At 29.9% G+C, this 19,448-nt stretch overlaps 1 protein-coding gene across 6 annotated transcripts in view; it reads left to right on the plus strand.

Moving 5' to 3' along the window:
- Positions 1-19,448, plus strand: part of LOC114125220 (autophagy-related protein 16-1) — a 230,141-nt gene that overhangs the window by 152,402 nt on the left and 58,291 nt on the right. The window contains exons 11-13 of one of the 6 annotated variants that reach the window (XM_050198318.1): positions 15,299-15,383; positions 17,445-17,597; positions 18,102-18,509. The exons of 3 other annotated variants lie outside the window; for them this stretch is intronic. In XM_050198318.1, the coding sequence (XP_050054275.1) occupies positions 15,299-15,383; positions 17,445-17,597; positions 18,102-18,195 (332 nt within the window). In that variant the 3' untranslated portion in view covers positions 18,196-18,509. Of the gene's footprint in view, positions 1-15,298; positions 15,384-17,444; positions 17,598-18,101; positions 18,510-19,448 lie in introns of those variants that run through there. 2 more of the 6 variants (XM_050198322.1, XM_050198320.1) reach the window with 2 other exon arrangements.

Raw genomic sequence — 19,448 nt, forward strand, 5'->3', positions numbered from 1 at the left:
GGCCAAAGAGACGTTTCCCCCCCGAATCGATGTATATATTTTTTTACATAATAATAAGTTTGAAAATAGGTACTTTGGTTTTAACAGAAGTATACGATCATCTTAATATATGATACTGATTATTTAAAGACATTTTTTTGCATTTTTTGACGATTTTAATGCATTTTCTTAGTTTAAGGTACGAATAATGAATTATATAGCTCGAGAAATAATTATCGTCGATAACAATTTTATCATAGGCCTTTCCACTCAAATTACCACGGTTATATACCTATAGTTGGAATAATAAATTTGCAACTTTAGTGGGAATTAATCATCCAAATATTTGGCTTTTTATTGAAGCTCTACAAATGAGCTACTCAAGTGCTTCAATAAAAATTTTAAATAATAGATCAGGAGCTTTTTCGTAGTAATTTTGGGTAAAGACGATAGGTTAAAACAATTATACGAAAGTTTTTCAAATGATATTTTAAATTTTTTAATTTCCGTGAGCTATCTTACCAGAATAAAGTGATATAGTTTTTATAGAACCAAGGTTGATAATTATATATTCATTATTATAATTATGTAGGTACCTACTGTAATTGTGTTATTATTATTGACTATTTATTATGTTATTACATTTTATTATTTATAAACATTTTTCATGATATACCTAATGTGACTTTTTATGTAACTTTAATGTATTTTTCAATACAATTTTACCATATTAATACTTAAATTTTGATATATTTTCATTAATTTATTCATTTTTATCGGGACTTTGTATTAAATTAAATTAAATTATATTTTAACATGCGATTTAAGTAAGTAATTAACATTTTTTATGATATTATATGACTTTTTATGTATTTATATATTCATCGAGACTTTTTTTCCGCGATTCCTATGGAAGATCGTGTCCAAAAAAATTTGGCCATCCCTGATGTATAGTATACATTTTGTTTTATAATAACTTATCATTACATATTTTTCTTTGTACAATAATTTATTCTTATTTTTTAATAAGTATGTATACTATATTATATTATTATTAAATTCAATGATAAAAATGTAGTTATTTTACATAGTTATATTAAAAGTACTTATATTGTATCATAATTAGAATATTTTTATTTAGGTACTTACCCTTTACGGAGTTGTAGATAAAAATGAATATTTTGATAAAAAAAATTCGAAAATTTAAATATCGTACGCACAACACATATGTTTACATTAAAATATACACATTAAAAATTTGTAACATCGTGTTGAAGTCTTCAGAACGAAGGTGAATACGTAAATGAAAATAATAATCTGAAATTAGTCCTATATTGTTATTTTTTGTCCCATTCCTCCCTCATCTCTAAGATATCAGATATTAACATTGCATTACTTTTTTTTTTACCAAGAAGTTATTAGCTGTTAACTATAGTATAGTTAATATGGGTTTAATGTTTATCAACATTTTTTGGTATGTTCTTTATACATACTAACGCGGTATGGCACTATGGCTTTACTTACTGTATAGTGTATTGTCACAAATAACAATACATAACAATAGTCTATCGTCTATCTACCTGTCTAACTATTACGAACCTTTGAGTAGTATATCGTTAACGCGCATTTGAAATGTACCTATATAGTTACAATAGTTACATATACCTATACTAATTTGTCAAGTTTTGGTTATCGCCGACCGCCGTTATCGGTTACCTTTGACAGATGGGTCACTGTGACTCATTGAGTATTACGCTATGCTGTGACTGTCGTACATCTTCTAATTAGCTGTCGGTATCTAATCTTTAAGAAAAACATAATAATTTTTAAAATATTGAAATATAAATGTATTTCTTTTGAAAAATGCAGTTTTTTTTTTGCATAAAATGATGTGAGAAAATTTAAACAATTAATATATCTTTCATTCTTCATCTTTATACTGGTAAGTACGTACCTAGTATATTATTATATATTAAATACAATATAGAGTTAGAAGCCCCTATGTAGAAATCATAGTGCCCTTAGAGTTGACTATAGGTGACCTTTTCATACTTATATAATAATAATTTGATACTCATTTTTCGAGTAAATGTGGTTAAATAATCATTTTTTATTTTCATAATCAATTAGTATATTTATTCTTTTTGTCTAATAATTGCTGTTGTCAATTAGTTTCATAACTTAGTATTTTTTTCTAAAACAAATATATTGTCATTGGTCAGTAACCTATATTGGCTATATTCAATATTTGCTGATATAATATTATTATAATATCTATTGCATATTTAGAAATCAGGCAAGTTAAAATTATGCTCAATTTCATTTCTCATCAAAGGTAATAAAGCCACTGTTTCAAGTAAATCTACATAGGGTTGTCAGTTAGCACCTAGGTATATAATTACGCCAGGCAGTTTTTACCCCCAACGTTAAAATTCATAGGTGGGTAAAAACTAAAAATCGCGCGTTATGTAAGGTGATTTTTACCTCCTCGGTAAAATTTATAGGTGGGTAAAAATCGTGAACATAACAGGCGATTTTTACCTCAGGTGATTTTTACCTCCCTACGGTAAAATGCATAGGTGGGTAAAAATCACCGGTTATGTTAGGCGATTTTTACCTCAGACGATTTTTACCTCCTCGGTAAAATTTGTAGGGGGGTAAAAATCGCCTGTTACGGTAGACGATTTTTACCTCAGGCGATTTTTACCTCCTCGGTAAAATTTGTAGGGGGGTAAAAATCGCCTGTTACGGTAGACGATTTTTACCTCAGGCGATTTTTACCTCCTCGGTAAAATTTGTAGGGGGGTAAAAATCGCCTGTTACGGTAGACGATTTTTACCTCAGGCGATTTTTACCTCCTCGGTAAAATTTGTAGGGGGGTAAAAATCGCCTGTTACACGGTAAGAAGTCATCATAATAATATCATCGTCTATATGTATAATGTATATATTGTTAAAATATGTACGCGTCGTGCATGATTTTTGTTTTTTCATACAACGCTACGCCAAGACAAACCCACAGCGCGACATGGTAGGTACCTGAGTATCTACTGCCGCCGACGCCGTATAATATAATATGAATCGATCTCGATTGCGATATTTTGCGTGCGCGTGGTTTATCCAGAAATTACATCTGCACGCCGGGAAGGCGCGACTCTATAAATAAATATAATATTATACAGTAGACGCGCACAATTATTCCATCAGTTATCATATATTATATACTTATAGCGTCCGAGTCATTAAAATCTATCGAGATGAGTTATCGATTTATCGCCCGCCCAACCAGTGGCAATGTGAATTTATATACATATATTTGTAGCATGATGGTCAACCATGTGTTTGCGTATAGTGCGTGCTTAATCTACAGGGGCGCAGCTTCAGGTTTCCAATGCATAATGTGATAAGCGTGTAATAACATATGCATTTAGGGGTGTGGATAAATTGTATAAACAGACGGGACTTATTCCACCGACAGTGATTTCTGTGGAAATCGCATTATATACATACGCGACATCGTAAAAAATTATCGCTCCGTCATCGGTACAAAGATAAACTATATGATTTTTAAACCATTTATTTGTTCATAAACCGCATGACCTTATGTGTTCAAGTGTGTATCAGTAGTGTATTATTATTATTATTATTATACCTTTATGGATAGTCGACGTGTAGTTTCTCTGGGGAAATTTCTAACGGACTTCAATAAACACGGGACAGTCGACCCAATAAAAAAAAAACTATATACAATCCCCAAACAACACCCCGTCACTCATTCATTATCGGTCGACCTACTAGAAAGTTGGAATGGACGTACAAAAATTTTACGGTTAGTTGAAGCATAGCAAATAATAATATATATATAGGCATTTTCCGCCCGAACTTATAATATACTGACATAGGCCAGGCGCCATGGCCGGCAACTCCACCAACGGCATATTAATTGCTCTTCGATTTCGCGCACCATTAAATTATTACCATAATGTGTACACTGTACAGGTATTCGTTTTTTACCGGATTCTGTTCAAAACTCGTTGGATGCAATTTTTTTATTAAAAGATTTTGTCGATAATATCATATCCGAGTCCGGTCGACCGGAGTTGTGTACAAAACAGTTACGGTCCACTAATGTACTGTTATACCTGATACTATGTTCTGCTCATATTATTATAGATACTAACATGCGTAATACACCGATCTGATAAAATGTTGGCTTTATAAAGTCTCGTATCGATTATAAAGAATTGCGGTGGTATGTCAATTAGCATACGCATACGCGCGTAAATCCAAAACTGCATTTATAGTATAAACTGACAACATGTAGGTAAATCGTGAAATTCGCTGTAGTTACGTTGCTATACATAATAAAATAATATATAATATTAACAAGGTTGAAGGTTCGATCGAGTCGGAGAGATAGTGTTAACATGCGCTCGTATACGAAATTAGAATGTTGGAAGACACACGATTTATTATAATATTCAGATAAATATTACAAATGTATTACCTCTCATCTGCGTTTTTCTGTTTTGAATAAACATACCTATCGTGTTGGTAATGTTAAAAAATTATCAGTTGCTCGTGGTTTTATGATAATACTGTAGGTAGGTATGTTATACGATGCTCACTATTCGGTTATATTTAACTTTTCAATTAAAACCCAGAACAACCAGACTCGTTTGAATTAATAAAGTATTAAAATATAAAATAATTCAATTTACATCATTATACATATATCATTATAATACTATGCATATTACACGGCTAACGCACATATTATGTGCGACTATTGCTAATCGTATAATCATCACACCGTAATTCCATGTTATTATAAGTACTATAATACACTGCATAATTAGCATAATCATTCTTAATTTAATTACCCGAAGTAAGGAATTATAAAGTATCTAATATACCCGTGGTTTTATATGAATTGATCAAATTATAATTACCCGTTTAATGTAATATGCGTTTGTATAACCAAAAGTGGATTTATCAATTGAAACATTCGCATTTTCTGGATTTTTAATATTTTCAACGTAAGATCAAAATGAAATACGCAATACTATTCTACCTAATTTTAATTTTGAATCTATTCTCGATTGTAATTTTTATTTCATTATCAGGTTTTTTTAATGATATTTTATTGCCAAGTACCGGATTCTGTAATGACATCAAATATTTATTTTAATTTATTTAAACAAAAATATAATATCATTTTATATAATATAATACCTGATAAGTTAAATTTTTGATAAAATAATATTGTTGTATGTACCTATTATACTTTTATTATACAACAATATTCCAAAATATCATACTCATTACTCATATAATTTTGAGTATTATTTTAAAGTAATTGTATACCTTATCATTTGTTGTTTGACAATATATTATTAATATATTAGTAATTAAAATCATTTTTAAATAATTGCATGGGTATATTTAATATACCTATTATTATGTTATAATGTTGTTCATCCGTTCAATAATAATTTTTTTTTAAATATTTTGCACAAAATATTAATTGAAAAAAAATTATGACACACATAGAACAATTATTTTCTTTTTATGATGAACAATCATTTATCAACTAGAAAAAAAAAATTATTGGAGTGTTATAGTTTCCATAGAATAATATTCAAACGTCATCGGTCTTAAACTCATTCATTCGCATATAGGAAATAAATATACAACTCTTTATAATATATATATGTATACACATCAAAAACGGTACATTTTACGGGTACATAAAATAGAACAATTTATTAAGCACATTTCTATATATTACGTACATTATTATAGATAATGACTTAAGCTTCAGATAATTATTCATTATAAAAAACAATTGGCTTATTATACAGTGTATAATGATAATAATATATACAAGAGCAAATTACATGTCTTACATGTATATTGTCTACCTATACATATATTATATATCTATGTATATCGTATATAATATATTATATGGCTGTAGAGAAATAAGCTCTTGGAAGTAATTGATCAATTATTTAAATATAAAATACTCGCTATACCAATTGCACTCTACAACATGGCGTTATATAGAAGAGAAGGCACGTCCTTTTTTCTTTTTTTAACATTTAAACACATAATATAATAATATAATCGACATTAATTAATACGTCGGAATGGTATTATACGCGTATGTGCATTTTTGCATGTATATGTGTTTGTATACATACACATTAAAGTACAGTGATACACGTTTGCTCGTCTAGTATACACACACACACACACGCATACCTTTAATGTAATAATAATAATAAATCGTAGCATTGTTGTCTGACCCGCAAACTATAATATAAAAGATCTTAGAATATATGTAACGCGCGCCATGACTATCAATCATTCGAGTTTCATTATTAGTCGGTATTATTATACTTTATAATATTATTATTATTCTTTAATCGAACTAGTTTTCTGCCGTGTATAGTTTTTTATCAACCGCATGCGTAAATTAAAATATACCAATATTATTTTATAATATGTACTCAATAATAACAGTAATAATAATTATAATAATATAAATCCGAATAAAATATAATGGTACGATTCGCATAATACTTTATCGGTGTTCGGCAGTCACGGTGCGTGCTGCACTGGGGTCGGCGATACACGGGTAGTTAGTAAAACGTCGTCGCCAACGTATCGGCGGCGAATTCTCACTCCATTACGATGCTGCACGTGCGTTTAATTTATCGCCGTGTTGTCGTCCGCGTTTTTGTCTCACTGAACTGACCTCAATATTATATATTATATTACATACATAGTATAATACTCATGCGTGTGTATCTGTGACTTCGTTAGGCAAAGGTGGGTACGAGCACGCGTCTCTGTATCGCCATTCGTCGGTGTTTCAGTGCTTCGTATTGTGCTTGTATATCATGTTATTATAGTGGGCGGAATTCGTTTTGTGCAAATTATTCGAAAGAGTAAAAATAATAATGGGTACGAAAATCCGAAACCCGTCTTACCAGATCCGCGTTGAAAATCGTGATTTCAGTTGATATTAATAAAAAAATTATTATTATTATTCACCTGATTAATGACTTACGAGTATTATATGCTAGGCGTATACATTTATATTATGCCGGTCAAGTATTATAAACATTTTCTTATTGGACTACCACACTATTAATTTAATACGCACGTTTTAACTACTATATTTTATGCATTATGACTGTAATAGGTAGTCATCCCGGCCAAGTGCTGGTGCATAATCTTAAAACGATAATAAACGGCGTCCCCGCGTAGTATTAAACTTACAAATATCCGGTCAAAACACCAAAACTCAAACATTGCAAGCCGAATAAGTGGCCAAATAACATGAACGATTATAAAAAATTAACGACTGCGCATATACCTACCTACGGTTAGTTGGTATACATAACTGTACATAAAATATTTCTCTACGAATCGTAGTAAACATTAATAGACATTATAGAGTTTTTTTCTTAATATTTTAACCGTACTGAAAATTAAATGTCATAAAGCGAATACCTTATTTAAGTATTTAGCTACACCAGTGATGTGATGATATTTAATGACATATATATATATATATATGTATAGTCTACCTATAGTATACGTTCTACAAATCTACATATAAATAATTAGATATTAAGGTAATTATGATAATATAATAAAATAATGTCTATGAGTTACGATCTTTCATTTTTGAAATTAAATTTGTAATATTGTTAAATTGCCATAACTTTTTTTTTACCCACATTTTTACGTCTCTATGTACACACTTAAACGCCACTGATTTAATATTCAAAAAAAATATTTCGGTATTTTGTTCCTCGGCTGCAAGACTATACACCGGTCAACATTCGTGTATTTATTACCAGATAAATCTATTTGACCGTTTTATAATATATTAGTATATCTGTTGTAATTTCTAATACAAATGTCTGCATTGTGTGTTTAATAAAATGTAATATTACGTATACACATAGCCATGCAAAGTAGACGTGAAGTCCAACGTAATTACGGCTGATCGCGGAAGAAAAGCAGATTTTTAATGAACACAATATAATCCTATAATGCATTCGGATTGGATGGAAACAAAACCCAAGCCGTTGTCGAAAGGAGACGCTGAGACTTGCATTCTATTAAACCGTAAATTATTTGAACGGGTGAACGACAGTTCACCGTTGCTCGGTTTTTTTTTCTCCCGCTTTCCCGTGCACGCTAGCGATTTGGAAAATTATAATCTTATTAATAATTTAATAATAATATCAACCATATTGATCGAAATCTGAAAAAAAAATCCCGTGAATATTTTAATGACGAGGTTCGACTAACCCGTCGTATTGTGATTTATCACGTGTCCATTGCCGTTGGCTCGAGCGCGACCGCTCGTTATCTATGTATGTATATGTAATATGTATAGGTATTACAAATATGTCAGACTAGACCTGACTGAAAAGTATAACGAATACATAATTTAATTATTATTGTTGTGTTTTTCACTCATAAATATTAAATAGATTATAATATACGCGCTCTTTCGACACGACGTATTATCACATAATAATAATCCTAAAAACAATAAATTCACGGACGACGTTATTCATTCAATCATTGTGTATTTTGAGAAACTCGTTTTACTAATAGAGCGTCGATTTGATTTTTGTGTATAATATTATAATGTATTATAGCCGGAACGAGAGACGGAAAACACTGTATTTTTATTCAAATTCCTTCATAATATGAGAGTAAAATCAAAATATCGATGGAAACCGATCGATAAGCTCGCGAAACGGTAGACAATTTTACGTCATAAAGGTTTGATGGTGAAAGGGTTACAAATATTTACAAAAAGTCTAGACGGTTTTAGAATTTTTCTTTTTTGTGCACGTGAAATACACGTTAACATATAGTTCTTACACAGTCCTTACATGTAGGTACCCGATGTCGTGTCTTAAGTTCGCTAAACTAATTCAACTCGTCTGCAATAATAATTAATTCCCGTTTTCCCTCTCCTGTATAATATCGAACACCATATTATAATATGGTGTTTTATACATTCGAGAAATCACAGGATGCACAATATATACATCACGCCCTCGCACAGTCGCGTCTATAAGCTTTAGGTACAGCTGATCCCGCGTTAATTAATTGTGTGCATACCTGTCCGCGAATCGCGACCGCAGCAGTGTGCGTTTATTATAATACTGCAGTCGCGTTGCATCGTCCCAGTGGGATACTTATTACGAACACGCGCGATATATCTATATCTATATCTATCTATATATATATAATAGTTATGTGTCTCTGCGTTCTAGGGATGTGTGCGTGTATAGGTATATTATATGTAGATAGGTACCTATATAATATACTCGCCATCGCGCACGACTGTTTAATATAACAAGCGTCGGCACATAATAATAATAATAATATAACACTCTCGTTAGGGCGCGAACTCGCATAATAATATGTGCGGAAAGCCGTTTCATTATATATTATATTATGTGCAGCGAACGGCAAAACTCCGCTGCCGCCCGGCGACACGACGGAGGTTAGACCTTTTAGCGTTTTATATGTAAAACGAAAACGCATATGGATACGCGCGCACCGGCGGCTGCCGTGTTGGCAATATATTATTATAGGAATACGCATTATCGTGTCGGCCGGATCTACGCGGATGATATGCAGCGAATATATAATATACATTATATACATATATATATATAGGAATGGTATATCCGTGTATTGGTATACAATACTCGCGCGAAAAGAAAACTGTGAGCGTTAGGTCAGTATCATAATATAATATACAGGTACGAATGGTGATTCACGCCTGTACGGTCGGCGTTTATCGTAAAATAATATGATTCGTGTCGCTCATAATGGCCTATAAAAAAATATATATAAATAAATAAACGAACAACCGAAGACCACCGAAGTACACGTCTAATATATTATGATATTTATAAGCGTATTATAATACACGAGTATATTATAATAACACATTATATTCGTCGTTAAAGTGTACCCTATACACGTATATTATATATAAAATAAAAAGTCGTATATTAAATAATGCAACATCAATACGCCTCGATGACGCGTGTCGTTAATATATATTATGGTTATATTTCTATTTTTATTGCGTGTCTTATAACGGTTAAACGTCCGAACACTCACTGCAGTGCACCCTCCACGATCCCATCAAAGTACATTATAATATATGACTTTCAACCCCCGTAAACTGCGCCTACAAGATAATTGATTCGATCACCTCGGGGTCCACTCGACTCGTTAGTCTATGTGCATAAAAATGTACGTGTTACAATAATTATCAATATAATTGCTATTATTATTATTATTATTATTACTCTGATGGGTTACGCGTTTACGACTCCCATAATCCGGTCGTGTGAAAATCGTAAAAAATTGACGATCGATTCTATTATTAATGCAAACACATCTACAGAGCGTTACGTAAATGTACGTAAAAGTGTACGTGCCTGGAAATCGCACCGATATTGCAGACTTTAGTCATGAACAGTGCAGTAGATACATAATGATATAATATCATGACACCTATTATAATAGGATAATGGATAATTTGTAACTGGACAATGATCCCCGCGAAAAATAAACGCATCATGTGAACAATTTTCGTACGTTTTAATATTTATCCACGAACAATTGATCTCCATTTATATTTTTCTGTGATATGCCGATATGCGTCATAAATAATTTAAAAATAATTAAAATAATGTGAATAATTTTAGAATATACCTACAATGAATATTTTTAAAACATAAAGAAATTAGGGGACTTGAAGAACTTGAGTTTTTACCTACTGACGTAGTACATCGTCAAAACCTGCTCTAAGAACAATAAAATACATAATATTTATTAAGAGTTGTATTTGTTAAAATAATAAGTTATGAAGTTTGATTATTTGGATTCTAAGCGATGATAGTATTGGTTTTTTATAATTATTTTTGTGTTTTTATGTCTTATTCACGATAAGTAATAAAAATGCTTTGATTTTCAAGTTTGATAATGGTTTCGAGTAGAAAATTGGCCGTAGTTTATACTTTATACGGGTAAAAATTAAAAATTACCAATATTTTTCATGCTGACCATGTGTGCATTTTTACCCATATCCAGTAGTTTTTAATAAAATTGTTGTTTTTTTCTTGTAATCTGATAACAAATGTTTGTATAATACAGGTACTTAACATTTTTAAAAAATGTTAATATGATCATTTTTTTAATGTAATACAATTTTCAAAATATTTTGACATTTTGTTATTTACAGATGTTTCAATTTTACCATTTTATTTATTATTTTTTTGTTGTATAAATTACGATAAAATATTATTTACCGTATAAAAATACTTAAAAATGTCATACAAGATATTTAATAAGTTGCAATTCTTAGAAATATGTAGCAAAATTTAAAATACATGGGCACAGTTTTTTTTATAAGCATTACTGCGAAGTTCAAACTTTGACAAAATTCCTTAAAACAACAAAAAAATTTACAAATGTTTTATTTATATATATTATATACAATGTTTCTCATAACTAGTTCATAACAAAACCAAAGAATCAAGGAGATAGAATCAACATTTTATTTTATTAACATTTTAAATTCAAATTTAGACAAAATTACTTATTTCAACTATAAATAACGATATTCATTATGTTTTTACAGTTCAAAAACAAGGACATAAAACTTCTCCGCATACCATTATATTTTACAAACACAATAATATTTTGAAACGCTATGTTATTGGCAAACATTATTTTAACCCACCTTTTTACTAATACTTAATAAAATAAATCTTTTTTCTATTAGTAATATCAAAAAATATTATGAAATATTTTTAGTGATATAGGCTGATATCCTATCTTTATTTAAGATCGTAATTCATGTTTAAAATAATAAATTAATTAATTGGAATTTAACACATCCATTTCAGTGACCCACTCAACATCTATGGTAAACACTTGCCCAATATGATTATTATTGGTGTATATATTTAAAAACAATTCGTTGAAAATAGTTAAGAACATAATTCGTATTTTATCTTATACGATGCTAAAACATAATTTTAAAAATTGAAACACTTTGTTAATTACACTTGGTGATATTACTATATTATAGACTATTAAAAATTTAATTTTTTTTCATCTATTCATTATGTTTATGTAAAAATTTTTTTTCAATATATTCAATGGAAAAACAATAGGATGGAGACCAATTGTCCGTGTATAAGATTATTACGGTGGTCAATTGTTCGCATACGACGTTTTTTTCGTTTCACTGGAACAGTTTTTGAAATACGCCCAATTTATATTGTGGCACTGTTCACCAGGCTCGTGATTTCTATGATGATAATAATCTGGTCTGGTTTCGTCTGATTCGATAATTTTCTATGTAGTGTAGCCCTGCTGATGACGTATATATAGTTCATGCTTTGTTCGAGATATGCTATAAAAAATAAAAATTTTAAATTTTCGCTTTACATACAATACTTATAATTACGCGTTGATCATAAATATCACGTAATATTCATGTTCAACGGTTTACTGCATGGATGTTTTAATTAGCGATGCGTAAAAAAACCGCAAGTTCACATCGTTGCACTATAATTATCGTGACGATTAATATAGGTGCTTAATTGGGTGAGTTTTTGTCTCAATTTTTCATTACGACAAAATCGACATCAGATACGCTTTTTAATGGGTACTGAACACTTTATTATAATTATTATAATCGTCGCCGTTTTAATACTTATGCTTCATACAGGTATATAATATAATATACGTCCGCACCGTTAAAATAAGAGTACCTAATGTCTGTATATATGGACACTATACTGCACGTAGCACGTTATTTACGATTTAATAGTTATTATACTCGTCCTGCGCTTAATTACAAATCGTAAACATCGGTATACGAGTGATTTCTCTTAGAATTTTTCTTTAGTTTATTACATCCATATACATTTATAACGCACGTTGCGGTGGTACAGTATAATAGTCTACGTAAAGTCGCCCAGCACTAGTCGCGCGTCGTAGAAGAATCGAATTTGGACAAAAACATAACTGTAACTTGCCGAGTGTCGGTTAAAATATCATAATAAGTTGTCTCAAACTCCCACGCGAGGATACCATCAGTTACAGGCTAACAGCACTATATTACCGACCGTTTCCGACGATTGACGTCGCGAGGTCGCGGATTATAGTACACTTATAATGATATGATTTTCACGCCGACTTCGGTCATCGTGTGTAGTATACGTTTCCGCGCGAACATACCCATATGATATTATTAAAAAACACTACGCGCCACTCGATATACATTCTGCGAAACGATATCATTAGATTAGATTATACATATTATTTCACGCACTGCCCCGGAAAAATACCGCGGAATCAGTCAGTCGGCCGGATGGACCGCATTTTTCACGTATGATGCATAATCCACTGCAGACGGGAATAATTTAATAATTATTGTATTTAAAGGTTAGCGAATGCGACCTAGTCAGAACGACATGTCATGACACATAATATATAATGTTTGCGAGCGGCCGAAAACTAGTTTTGGTGACCTGCGTCCTCGTTGCTCATACTATATACTTGTCGTGCACTGTGGAAACAGAACGAAATACTAACAATCAATACTATATAATAATGTGACGTAGACGGCGAAGGTGTTGGTGAAGATGACTCGATATGACTAGGTCGATAGTCGCAAAGTATATAGGTATTATGTGTGAGTAGAGCGGAGCACTCTCTTTCGAGCGTATAAAATTTCGCGGTTTTGAACACCTCGAAACGTGATCCTTATATAGGCATATATATGTATACTATACGTTATGTGCACAATAAAATATTTTTAATGTTGTTTTGCTCGCGTATATCGTCTATTCCAAATGGTATATTCTTATAGATAATATTAATAATAATAATAATATAATATTATTATAGTGAATGGTTCATCACACATTTAACAATTCAAGCGATTATACCTATTTTCTTTCTGGAATTATGAATGTATTTAAATTTGATTTATTGGAATTCTCAACTAGAAGTATATTTAAGGTCTAAAAAACCTTATTTCAGGTATATTTTATCATAAATTTGTATGCGACTTGGAAATAGCCTATGGCTTTACAAACTTCCTATTTTCAAACGAGAATCACCCGTTTTCAGTGTAAACATTTTTAAAAATAATTTTAAAACTGATGGTGTTTTAAAAAAAATATGAATTAAATCTTGAACGAGTGGCCTAGATGTTATTAAATTGTATAATATATTAATTATGTAATATTAGTTTTTAATCATACTAAAGCTCATATACGTATACGTATATTTAAACCGTTATGATTATGGAATAATATCTTAAGTAAGTTTATACTTTCACACATTTATAAAATATAATAATTCAGAAACTACTAGGTCCGATTTATTAAATAGCTTAGATAACTTAAGTTGTACTTTATAATTATAATATAGGTGGTCTTATAAATTCCAAAAATCGGAAATTAATAAATTTATTATTAAAGAGAAATTGGGAGCGTGACTGGTAAAACATCATGTTATATATTAGTTAAAACATGTCTGCGAGGATATTATAATAATAGGTATACCGTCAAAAAACGGCGGTATTTTCGATTGTCTAATGGCCGCGTGCTATATTGTTTTATTACGCGTGTGGTACTGGTCAATAATAATAAAAAAAAACATGCCTAAATAATGCCTAATGCACGCAACTCGCGATAAGAGAACGCGCGACCGTTTAACCTAAATCGGATATTACACTACGATACATCTCCTCGAGTCGCGCATGCACCGCTGCATCGTAAATACACATTACACCGATAGGGTACAAATATAAATAATAATACGTTTGAATAGGTATGCACAAAACTGCTGCAGCGCGGCGTTTGGCGATCGCGTTAGATTTTAATTGGACGCATATATACCCGTTTTGATGAGGTTTATTCGGCGTGAACAATATATTATAATAGTTCGCTGAACATATAGTATATTATTATTAATATTATAGTATAGCGCCCACCGCCGCCGGCGAATCGTGTCTTAAGAGTCGACAGCGATCGACGGTAATATAATATAATATACTCTATTGATAATAACAATAATAATTCGACTGGTATACGGCCGTGCGTCTGTGGTCTTAGCATGCTGAAATGGACCACGGCGAGCGGCTTGTGTACACTGGAGCTTATGCGAATAACGATCTTATTATTTGCACAAGTCGACAAACAATAATTATATCGATTACGGTTGTGTTTCAGATTGTAATTACCTATTGAGCTGTGTCCGGGACGACACCCTGCGGCTGGTCGATCTCAGGACGAACAAAATAATCAACACATTCGAGCAAGTCATATTTATTTAATTTTTTTTCTACTTACTATTATTACTATTATTGTTGTTATTATTTTTATTCTTCTTCTTATTTTTACTATTATCATTATCATTATTAACTCAAATCCATTTGCCGAGGAGGAGATCGGAAAGCTAAATTATACGGGAGTCGCGCGAATAAAAATAACTCGTAACGAGATAAAACCGTTTTATACGACTATATATATATATATATTGTTATTTTGCATAGCGTATACGTCCACTGCATCAGTGGCAATTGTTTTGTATATAGTATATATGTACGTAAGTAAAATCCTACAGATAAGGTTTATTATTTTTTTATATATATACATTCTTTTAGCACGTTCCCGGTAACGTTTAGTTAGATCTTTTTGTGTTTCTAAACTTTATTTCCGACATCGATTGTAGGTACAATGGGTGGTTGGCTTCACGCCTCATAGTTTGGAGTACAATTTCGTTCCCTTTTGTTGCAATTTTTTTCACTCACTGTTAACTTTCCGCAATATAATTCGGACGTTTTTAATTTATTTCAAGTTCGCTTTTTTTTAAAAAAAAAAAAGAAAGTTTTTTCAATCTCTCAGGTTTAAATTTATCAGTATTGAACAAATAGCCAATGTACGTAGTAAAGTTAAAGTTAAAAGCTTTCTACATAATTAGGTAGTGTGAATAGGAAAAGCATCTCGTAAAGACTCAAGGTTTTCGTTTTGAATATTGTCTTTTGTTCTTTTCGTAGATTTTTTTAGTGAATTATAAAACAAAAAGAATGTGTAAAATAAAATTATAAAATAAATGTATATAAATAATCTCTCTGGTACCTTCTATATTATTTTTGTAGGTACACATAATAGACACTATATATTCACTTAAAATATCAAATTTTATATTCCGTTATTATAATAGTTATGCTATTAAACCTCAACAATATATATATGTATATAGGTATGAGTATGCTGAATGAGAGCATGATATTTTTACAATAATAAGCTTATGATTTTATATGGATGTTTACAAAAAAGTAAAAACCGTTATGCGTAGGCATAAAATCAAATCATTTTAAAATCACTGGACGTGCGGTTAATATTATTTAATTTCAAACTATCTATTTTTATCGTATTACTGAAAACTGTTATTATAATAATTTTACTACACTAATTTTTTAAACAAATATTGCGGATGGTGTTTTTTTAAAAAAAAAACTAATTGCGATTCTTTATTAGTATTAGTCAAAAAGTTGAACGATTTACATGGACAATTGGGTTTTTATGGATATTGATTTAAATTAATATAAGTTATATTACTACATAATATTTATTATACTCGTCTACTCGCGTACCTGTATACCTGTTATTATTGTCCATTAATTTTATATTTATAGTCTTTTTCGGTGATTTGAATTTAAATCACAAAATAATAATACACCAAAATTAATTTTCAACTATAAATTACATCGATGACGTATATGCACATAATATAATATTATTATATAGATAATATTTTTATACCCTTTTATCACCAGTTTTTGAAAATTGTAAAATCGTAAAATTATAATATTATTATAACCATTAACCAATAACCATATTATCCCACACACGTCATAGACCACCAAAGTCTGAGACGGAAAACCCGGAGACATCTCGGTTTTTTGAACTAAACGATTGTTAATATATTTCAATAAATTACCGTTGTACAATTTTTGTTTAATCATTTTTTTTTATGGTTATTGTAAAGCTTTTTTCAGTTAATTTAATATTTTTTGAATTAGTTTTTGCTTCGTATTATCGTCCACACTCTTATAATATAATTTATGTTTTTTTTACGTTTAAATTATTATTTATGTAAAATTTGATATCAATAGTTGCTATAATATTTTAATAATTTTCTAGTAAGTTACAGTTACATGTACTGACACTATCCGTATGTATACGCTAAAATCCGTTTTGTGCTATATACGAGTATAATATATTGTGTTGACAAAAACAATTAAATAAATAATACTGTCAATAGCGTTCAATGGATATTCTCACATTTTTTTTTCACCGTATGTCTAAACAGGGCTGACGGATTTAAAGTGGGTTGTGATTGGACAAGAGCTGTGTTCAATTTAGAGTATGATCACGTGGCCGTTGGATCATCTGAAGGTTCAGTGTTCATATGGGCCGTATCAAATCCAGAAAAACCACTTGTAGTATTGAGGAATGAACACAAGTACATATACATATATTATATTATTTAAACTGTAAAGTATTATTATACATATTACATAATATCATATTTTTTACATCTGATTACTATAATATCAATTGCATGACTTAAACATCTCTGACAGATGTCTAATTTAAATTTTTATCAATACCATTTTTGGCGGGTACTAATAAGCTGATATAGCTGTTTCCTCTAATATCCAGGAAAACTTAACAAAAAAAATGTTTTATTGTTAAGTCTATAGAAACAAAGGAAATTCATTAAAACGGTTATCTTATAACTAGTTATTACAGAAGATCTTATCCACAAGAAAATAATTACTGAATCTTATTTTACGTACCTTTTAGTCGTATTATAACTGTTAAAAGTTATTGACAAAATTTATATTATTATACCTAGTTAAATTGAATACTTAATAAGCATGCTATTTATATACTCTTAGGCTCAAACAATCGACAGTCATGTAAAAGTTATGTAATAATAAAACTGTCGTTTTCTTTATCACAGCGCACCTGTGACAGCAGTATCTTGGCATCAGTTTACCAACAACGTGGCCAGCGTGGATCGATCCAGGAGAGCAGTGGTCTGGGCAGACGTTTGACACACACTGTAGGTTCGGTGGTTTTTTTTTTTTTAATTATTGTTCACAGTCTATTGCTGCAACGTATCGCGTGTATTTTCCTTTTTTTTTTTTTTTAATACATTTACCATTTAAACAAATTGAAAAGAAAAAAATTGATGTATTATGTATATTTTTTATTCTATGCATACATATTATAATAATTGTTGTCGTGCGTGTGTGCTTGTGTGTACAATATCTATATATATTATTATTTTTAGACTCATTTGATGATGTGAGATTATTTTATATATTTCATGTATTATGTGTTTTGAATAATAAAATGTTCCAATTCATTTTTTTTTCTTTTTGGTATCCCGACCAGATTTCCTCAACTATATTCACTTTATAGTACCTCAATCAATAGAATATTTTTTTCAAACACTTCTACATCATCGATTTGTACAATACTAAGAGTACTACTCGATTTGAGAAATATCAATCATGATATCGGTAACATGTTATTATTGTAAAATATGAAAAAGTACAAATTTTAAAACATAATTTACTACTAAATTATTTAACTTTTTTGAGTATTTAAAATATTTAACTCTATGCATCTACAAACTGTAAATTAGAAAATGTATTTTTAATTTCTCGATTTTATATTTTCATCATTGTCTAAGGTAAGATTATGAAAAACTATATTTTATTAAAAATTGAATTCACTGTTGTAAAATGAACAAGAAACTTGTTTACTTTTATCTTTACAATTTTAATAAAATATAAAAATATAACAGCGTAAATATAAAAAAATTGATACGGAAAAACAAAATCCAATATAATATTGTGGTTATTTACATTTTCTTTCGATTTTAGACTTTTTAATTTTTTACACGTGTTTTTATTATTTATATACCTAATATAATAATAATTCATCGATTAATTATTATGATTTTAAATCAATTTTTAGATATTCATCCTGTATTATGATTTTCAACCGTTCTATTATCTAGTTTACTTTAGCTGTATTATTTTGTTTCCTCTTTCGCTAATCATATAAATATTTCATATTAAAATTAATGGAATAAGTACTCTATTTTTAGTATAAACTACTGTTAAGATATAATAATTCTTTTATCTAACGTTTTTCCATCACTTTTTCATTTATTTAAGTTCATATTATTACTATAACTATATACATTAAAACATTTTGTATTATATAAAATATTGTAATTAAGGCTGGAATTAATGTCATACCCACTTTATAAACCCAAACATTTTTGCATAAATAT

This window comes from Aphis gossypii, chromosome 1, assembly GCF_020184175.1.
Source record: "Aphis gossypii isolate Hap1 chromosome 1, ASM2018417v2, whole genome shotgun sequence".
NCBI lineage: Eukaryota > Metazoa > Arthropoda > Insecta > Hemiptera > Aphididae > Aphis > Aphis gossypii.